Here is an 8,968-nt window from a genome sequence, read left to right on the forward strand (position 1 = left end):
ATGCATCCTTAAGAATTGCGTTCAATCACATGAGGGTATAAAATGTGCATATTGAGGGGTTGTAGTTTTATTGATTCAACATCCTCAAGAACTGCGTTCAATCACATGAGTGTGCATACTGCGGGGTTTTAGTTTTATTGATTCATTTGTCATGGTCATCAGCCATTAGATGGTGCAGAGGATATGTGTTTGTGCACCTCCTGCCTCTGCAAGCAGGAACTGTGCTGAGTTTAGAGGTGAAAAGTGTTTGGAACATTAATTTAGGTTACAACCATGCCCCACCGACGATTACTTACTTCTAAAGAACAAATTCAACCCTTTGAATGATGTCTCATAATAATCCTGCAGGAAGCTGGATGGACATATCAAGGGATTGTTTCACATGTTGAAGGCACAACGTATCGGCGGTTTGTCACTACTTTCGGGAGTGATGTGTGGAACATTCCCACACCCATCAACCAGGTTCTGGACGTTCACATAGTACACAAACATGCACATCAGGATTGACGTATTCTGCGAACAGCAGTGGCGGATGAATCATCGTCCAGGGAGGAAATGTGGGCACAGTTGCAACTCCTGTGCCACCAAGGACCATTGGGAACCTACTTGCAGCAGGCCTCAGATCACTTGTGCCTCTGGCCAGGCTACTGCTCACAGAATGACAGCAGTGAGCACAGCTACTCCGGTGTCGTTAAAAAGTCAACTAGAGAGGGACTGGCACTCTGTTGTCTTCAGTGATGAGAACAGGTTCTGTTTGTATGTGAGTGATGTAGGTACATGTGTACATCGTAGACAAGGCCTGCCCAATCCCGTAAGTGGTCTGCTCTGATCAGCAGACAGTTTGAAAGTCGCCTTGCCGGCCATTCGAGTGGAAAACTTACACATCCTTCGTTACAACATATCTTTGTTTGAGATGAGTCACTAATGCAACCAGTCACTGCTTACTGATATTTTTTTATGTACTATAAGAAATTTGCCATAGCTATTTGTTCACAACTAAACGTATCTTATTACACTAGCATAAGTGCGAGTTGTAGCATTTTGCTGTTTAGTGCTCCACATGTTTGAAGTGAAATGTATTTGGCATCACATGGTTTTTCCGACACCTGGTATACTATATTATTACCGTTTTGTGCCATGTGCTGTATGTGGGTAAATCCTGATGCCTCATTGTGGTGCTGTTCTTATCAACATCTGAGCAATTTTACAGCACACGGAGTGAAGCGTTTTTAGTCTCATTTCTACCAGTACTGTAAAAAATAACAGCTACTGTTAAAAATGTAAAGTTAATGATTTATCCCTTCTGAAAATGTAAATCCTATGACTGGAAGCACCTAATATAAAACATCTGTACATATTCACACACCTGTGGAAGGTTATATTGGAATGTGTTGACAGTAGAGTTATGACTAACAAATACCGTTTCGTCTGGGTCCTTGCAAGCCATAATACACTTCAACTTACCAGATTGTTACCATCACAATGGCGTCCAGTCAAAGGTTCAAAATTTCCTGCGCCTTTAGCGTCCTCGAGAAGTCTAGTTGTCTTTCAAGGTCTTTGGTTGTAGATCTAGCGAGGAACCTATTACTGAGTGCATTCATTCACCAATGACATGCAGGTCTCATCCGAGGCTTCGTGGTTTGGGGGTCATCAGTTACAAGTTGGGGTCACATCTGATGCTTCTGCAGGGTAATGTAACCCATACACACTTCATTGCACAGGTTGCTATCGAAGTGCTACTCCCAATTCATCAACAGCAAGGTGATGAGCTCTCTCAGCAGGGCAACTGAAATCCACATACAGCTGCTGTGATGCAATATTTGGTTCTCATGTTTTGCATCTTACTATTCTCTCAGTGAATCAGTCCTTGCTGTCTAGGAACTGGAAGTAACCAGGTTTAACTTCAGTGTGGTTTGATGTCTTTTCTTGTGTTAATTCCTTGTCCATAAGCAAGATAGGTTTGTGCCAAATCACTCAGAGTTGTCACAGGCTACTTCACATTTGTATGTTTCACTACAATTACTATCGTATTAAGTATGATGTACTGTATACTTCTCACTCCTCGCCAGGGTAGCTGAGAGCACTAACATACTGCTTCCTGGACTCGGGTAGGCGCGCCAGCCCCAGATCGAATCCGCCCGGCGGATTAACAATGAGGGCCGATGTACCGGCCAGCCTGGATGTGGTTTTTAGGCGGTTTTCCACATCCCACTAGGTGAATATTGGGCTGGTCCCCATGTTCCGCCTCAGTTCCACGGCTCGCAGACATCTGAACACTTTCGCACTATACCATGGATTACACTCGATGCAGACAGTTGGGGTAAACTAATTCTGTTCCGGGGGGTACGGGGGGTGCCGGAAGGGCATCTGGCCACCCCTTACACATTAACATGCCAAACCCAATTAACAATTGCTGACCCTGCGTAACTGTGGGACAAGGCTCAAGTGATAGAACTGTATACTTGTCACTGTCCCTTTGTCATTGAACAAAGCTATTAATTAGGTGAATGAACACCTCCAAGGAGAAGAAGTCCAACATCTTGTTGGTCCAGGGACCACAAATCAGGAGGTGAGTGTAACTTCATGAGGGGGAAAGGCGATAGAGAGAAGACCACCATACCACATCAGTCACCAAGTTCAAACAACAGACAAGCATTGCTACCAGAGAGGGGGGGGGGGGGTTAATCATGTGCATTCATGCTACTGTTTGGGAAGACCTTACTGTGAAGTGAGTGTTCCATTTGGCCTGTATTTCTCATCATATACTCCTACTGTCGCATTAATGTCGATAAAATTATCTTCCCTGGAGAGAATTTCGTTTTTTTCCCAACACAGTATATTTACCAGTGTCATTTGAAAAGTGAAATGCTCCAGGAAACATTGAAGGGGCAGTGGTAGGAGCTGAGACACATGGCCATCAGTGAAATGAGACAGACAGATGTAACAAAATGTTCTTGTTTATTTCACATAATGAAGGAACAGTGGAGGTGTCAGTTAGTAGTCGACATCGACGCCGGCAGCCTGCGCCTGCGCCTGGGACTGCGCCTGGCTGAGCGCGGCGCCTTCCCCGCCGTAGTCGCCGTATCCGCCGCCCACCCCAGATGCTTGCGCCTGCGACTGCGCCTGGCTGGCGCTCAGGCCGCCTCCGTAGCCGCCGCCCACCCCAGCTGCCTGCGCCTGTGCCTGCGCCTGACTGGCGCTCAGGCCGCCTCCGTAGCCGCCGCCCACCCCAGACGCCTGCGCCTGCGCCTGCGCCTGGCTGGCGCTCAGGCCGCCTCCGTAGCCGCCCTCGCCCAGCGCCTGCGCCTGCGCCTGTGCCTGCGCCTGGCTCTCACTCAGACCACCGTCGAAGCCGCCGTAGTTGGCGCCGCGCTTGAGAATCCCGCCGTGCAGGCCGAAGCCCTCGCCGACTGCGCTTGCCTGTGCCTGCGCCTGCGACTGCGCGGCGCTCAGCGCTTCTCCGCCCAGCAGTCCGCCGCCGAAACCCACCGCCTCCGACTGCGCCTGTGCTTGGGCCTGGGCCAGGCTCGCACCCAAGCCACCTCGGTTGATGCCGTATCCTATAAATACAGATGCATATGTAACACATTTGCCTTTTTTTAACTCCTCATTCCATTTACAATTATCGTCTGTGAACTACCGGGTGGTCATATCTAAAGTGCAGCTGCTCACAGAATTCAAGTGTGGGCTTAATCATATGGCAGCGAAACTTGGTAGATATTGTAATGGGTTAGTGCAGAACAAATTTTCGCTGCAAAGAATTGGTTCCAATTCTGGCCCCCAAGTTCAAAAACACTACTGACCATTAAAATTATTATGCCATGAAGATGATGTGCTATAGATGCGAAATTTAACTGACCGGAAGAAGATGCTGTGATATGCAAATTATTAACTTTTCAGAGCATACACACAAGGATGGCGCCAGTGGCGCCACCTACAACGTTCTGACATGAGGAAAGTTTCCAACCGATTTCTGATACACGAACAGCAGTTGACGCGTTGCCTGGTGAAACGTTGTTGTGATGCCTCGTGAAAGGAGGAGAAACGCGTACCATCACGTTTCTGACTTTCATAAAGCTCAGATTGTAGCCTATCGCAGATGTGGTTTATCGTATCGCGACATTGCTGCTCACGTTGCTCGAGATCCAATGATTGTTAGCAGAATATGGAATCAGTGGGTTCAGGAGGGCAATACGGAATGCCGTGCTGGTTCCCAACGGCCTTGTATCACTAGCAGTCGAGATGATAGGCATTTTATCTGCATGGCTGTAATGGGTCGTGCCGCCACGTCTCGATCCCTGAGTCAACAGATGGGGACGTTTGCAAGACAACAACCATCTGCACGAACAGTTCGATGACGTTTGCAGCAGCATGGACTATCAGCTCGGAGACCATGGGTGCGGTTACCCTTGACGCTGCACCACATCCGTGTTTGGCGACATCGCAGTGAATGCACGTTGGAAGCGTGTATTCGTCATCGTCATACTGGCGTATCACCCGGCATGATGGTACGGGGTGCCATTGGTTACACATCTCGGTCACCTCTTGTTCGCATTGACGGCTCTTTGAACAGTGGACGTTACATTTCAGATGTGTTACGACCCGTGGCTCTACCCTTCATTCGATCCCTTCGAAATCCTACATTTCAGCAGGATAATGCACGATTGCATGTTGCAGGTCCTGTACGGGCCTTTCTGGATACAGAAAATGTTCGACTGCTGCCCCGGCCAGCACATTCTCCAGATCTCTGAGCAATTGAAAACGTCTGGTCAATGGTGGCCGAGCAACTGGCTTGTGACAATATGCCAATCACTACTCTTGATGAACTGTGGTATCATGTTGAAGCTGCATGGGCAGCTGTACCTGTACACGCCATCCAAGCTCTGTTTGACTCAATGCTCAGGCGTATCAAGGCCGTTGTTACGGCCAGAGGTGGTTGTTCTGGGTACTGATTTCTCAGGACCTATGCAACCGAATTGCGTGAAAATGTAATCACATGTCAGTTCTAGTATAATATATTTGTCCAATGAATACCCGTTTATCATCTGCATTTCTTCTTGGTGTAGCAATTTTAATGGCCAGTAGTGTATGACGCTGTAAATCCAAGAAAGATGTATGGAAACGTTTCAATATGTAATGGATTAGGAATGGGACTTGGGCAGAAAAAGTGAAACAAGTCAGAAAGGCATAATGTTGATTTAATTATTAACTGACACTTACAGAATTTGTTCAACATGAGCACCGGAGGAGATGTCGACGAGATGCTGTACAGCACCAGATTTGTACTGGTGGTCAAAACTGGAATTATTTTTTCCAGCATTAATCAGTTCTACTTTGACACATTAGCGTATCTACTAAGTTTCACTGTCATATAGTAATTACAGCCCTCACTGGACCTTTGTGAATAGCTGTACTTCAATTATAACCACCCAATACACTGTTGTGGATTCAACTAATTTTTGAAATAGAGTAACCAACACTTTTTTGTCAAATATCTGACAGGAATAAAAGCAAGGCTCGCTACATGGTATACGAGGGGCATCGAAAAACTAAGTTTATTGACACTGTAACTGCTTCTGTTTCTTTTTCCAAGCATTTTGGTAACGTGACACAAACTTTTCCAAACCAGTGTTGTAGCAGGGTGGGTCCTATGCTCGTAAACAACTGTTCACTGCTGATGTGACTTCATCACCGGTGTTAAAGTGCTTATCTCCAAGATGATTCTGGAATTAGGGGAACATGTGAAAATCACTTGGGCAAGATCTGGTGCATATGAGGGAACACTTTCCAGTTGAATCTTCCATGCTCCGCCTGGATAATTCGAGCTGTATGACACCGAGCACTGTCATGAAGAAACAGAACTTTGCGAGACTAAAGTCCAGGACGCTCTCTTTTGGTGGCAGCTCGATTATTCATCAAGACATTACAGTACCTCTCTGCATTCATTATGGTGTTGCGAGGCAGATAGTGAGTAGTTCCAAAAGATGACTGTCATAATGTCCTCTGCCTAATGTGTGACCTTTCCTTTTTGGGGGCACACCATGCTCTGACGTTTTTGTCTCAGGAACCGAATGATAGAGTCAGGACTCATACACAGTGAAAAGCCATTGGAAGGGCAGAACTCCCTCTTAAGGTGTATTTCCAGAAATGCTCTGGCCGAATCTATCCGTTTTGCTTGTGGACATCACTCAGCAAATGTGGCACTCATCTTGCACAGTCTTTCCGGTAGTGAAGAAAGTCTGACAGGATTTTTGCGATAGATGAACGCCCAATTGCAGCCCCAGGTTGTCGTCAATGGTAATGTGACAATCTAACTCCACAATTTTGCGAACTGCAATAATGGCGTCATCACGTGTCTCTATAGTGGCTTTCCCCAATGCGCTATTCACATGCACCTCTTTGTGCCCTTCCACAAATTGTACACACCAGCATCGAACCATTTAAATGCTTTTTCAGTCATCCCCCTAAACAGAGGTTAACTTTCAGCAGATAGCTGTTTTGCTGCGAAAAAGCGAATGACAGAGTGCAACTCACAAGCGGATACACTTCGTAGAGGTAATTCCATTCTAGTAGGCAGCATACTGGCAAGATACTACGGTGTGCATCGTAAGCTGGTGTGAGTGTTGTTAGCACATACCAGTCGAACTGGCCTGCCCTTGCATGTCACTGTCACATTTTATTTTGAAGAGAAAGAAATAGGGAAACATAATATTTGGATGAGCCTCATGCAATGGATCCTTGTTCGATTTTTCATAGCCAAACGAAGAGAGGGAAATGGGCAGATGAGTTATCACACCGTTTGCCTGCTTAAAAGTAATCAGGGTAATTAATTAGTGATTTGAGGGAAATTTCTTATTTGAATTTTCATAGCCAAACGAAGGTGGGAAATGGGCAAATGGGTTATCAAATTGGCCAATGTGAGGCCTAGTTTTGCGAGAAAATCTTTAGTTGCTTTAAAGTAATCATGATAATTAAAAGAAACTTATTGATTTGAGAGAAAATAATGCAATACATTTTTGTCCGAATTTTCGTAGCTAAACGAAGAATCAGAAATGGACTAACGAGATATCAAAGTGCCAAAAAAATTAATTGTTCGAAAGTAATCGTACCAAGTAAGAAGAACTTAATTAGTGATTTGAGGTAAAACTGAACTACTTGACGAACAGCTGTTGCTAGCTGTGTAAATGAAGTGTCAAAGAGTTCATTTCTCTAAGGCCTAACTATTGTACGTGTGAAAAGCTATGTTGATATGATATTTAAATGTCAAAAAGGCTCCCATCGAATCGTCGACTAAATACAGGACGTTTCGAGAGCAGAAGACGCTGAAACGCCTAGTCACTTGCCGTATGAAATGTTACGTCGGTGCGATGTTTAACTGTCAAAATGGTTCTCTTCTGATCAGCCTACTAAATTCAAGACCTTTTGTGAATAGAAGACCTAGGAAAGCGAATGAAGTGCCAGTAAGATCATGCTTTCTGAACAAAACTAGAAAACAAAAAAGGGAAAAAAATCGGTCAAATGTTCTGTGAAATGATTTGCCCAAAATTAAGAAATAGAACAGATTATAGATATATTTAGTGCATCTCATGTGCTGGACATGATTTCGAGCATCATTGAGAGGCGCATCACACAACTTTTGACCTATGGTTCTTTTTCCGAAAATTGTTCTATCTAGTCATTAGCTTTCTATGAAACTTTCCACGCCTCGCTCAGCTTCAAGGTCCTTATGCAATATACAAGTAATAATGTCTTGCGCTACCCAATTTTTAGAGACATATTTCTAGTAAATATTGAACTAAGCTGTAGTAAAGATCTGCTCCCGAACGTTTGTGCTAGCATTATTTTACACGTGTTATGGGCTTTTTAAAAAACTTTCTTACATGAAAGAGAAACTTGTTATTTGATTAAATCGACTGAATGTGGGCAGCAACCAAAATAATGTTGTGGTAAAAGAGTAAATGAAGTGAGCAGTTTCTGCCTTTCTTCAACTGATGCTACAGAATAATATATAATAAACAAAATACCAAATCTGACTCTCACGAAAGGGCTGTAGTCTGCACATCAAGGCCGTTATTACGGCCAGAGGTGGTTGTTCTGGGTACTGATTTCTCAGGATCTATGCACCCAAATTGCGTGAAAATATAATCACTTGTCAGTTCTAGTATAATATATTTGTCCATTGAATACCCGTTTATCATCTGCATTTCTTCTTGGTGTAGCAATTTTAATGGCCAGTTGTGTATTTGTTGATTCCGATTTCACTCTCATGCGCTAGAATGCGGTAATTGCCATGCGTTAGAAAACCACTGATGGAGATTTTATTAGCCACATTTCTGCGGCATGAAAGCCCTGGCAATTCGTGATAAACGCTTTCGAATGTACTAGAACGTTATTCAGATTACAGAGTTTGATAATTTATGTGTGGTAGAAGAGCGAGCGACAGAAGAGAGTGAGTGAAGATGCAGTGATCGTGTAAAAGCCAACAGTGGCGACTTACCGTGTACGGCGGCTGCGGTGGCCAGCAGGAGTATTACGGATCTCATGGCTGCGGCTGCGGTTGAGGTGCCCGGAACGAACTGTCGGCTCCTTATATTGCGGGCTGACGAGGAAGTCGGAGAGCGCTGCGCGACAAACATCTGGCTGCAGATAAGGGGGGTGGCGATACCGTGCGCTTTCACGGTCATCGTCTGCTTCTTAGGCCGTCGTTAAATTGGAATTAGGCCGCAGATGGGAAAGACCGCCGATACGGCTGTTGTCTTCCCGCTGCGGGACTCTCCCGCGAAGCCGACCCAGAAGAACTCTTGTGGCAAAACACCGGAGTACACAACGGTTGTTCTCAGTGCTGTCAATAAAGTCTAGCCACACAGGTCTAGCTGCAAAAGGCCAAAAAAAGATAGATATGTGCCAACAGACTGCGGACTACCAATTAAAGGCCCATAGCGCACCTCTTTTATCTTTTTGCTATTTC

At 45.1% G+C, this 8,968-nt stretch overlaps 1 protein-coding gene across 1 annotated transcript; it reads right to left on the bottom strand.

Annotated features, from left to right (window-relative positions):
- Positions 1-2,994: 2,994 nt before the first annotated feature.
- Positions 2,995-8,573, bottom strand: LOC126455727 (spidroin-1-like). The gene is made up of 2 exons (XM_050091499.1): positions 8,498-8,573; positions 2,995-3,560 (listed from the first exon to the last, which is right to left on the bottom strand). The coding sequence occupies exons 1-2, from the start codon at positions 8,541-8,543 to the stop codon at positions 2,995-2,997; spliced, it is 612 nt and encodes a 203-aa protein (XP_049947456.1). The 5' UTR covers positions 8,544-8,573.
- Between the last annotated feature and the right edge of the window lie 395 nt (positions 8,574-8,968).

The sequence above is a fragment of the Schistocerca serialis genome, chromosome 1 (assembly GCF_023864345.2).
Source record: "Schistocerca serialis cubense isolate TAMUIC-IGC-003099 chromosome 1, iqSchSeri2.2, whole genome shotgun sequence".
NCBI classification, from domain to species: Eukaryota; Metazoa; Arthropoda; class Insecta; order Orthoptera; family Acrididae; genus Schistocerca; species Schistocerca serialis.

What these genes read in the sequence shown, in the direction of transcription:
- LOC126455727 (XM_050091499.1), bottom strand. Translation starts at nt 8,543, where the DNA reads ATGAGATCCGTAATACTCCTGCTGGCCACCGCAGCCGCCGTACACG. An exon ending in CACCGCAGCCGCCGTACACG is followed by an intron (nt 3,561 to 8,497) that starts GTAAGTCGCCAC and finishes CTGTATTTATAG; the next exon opens with GATACGGCATCAACCGAGGT.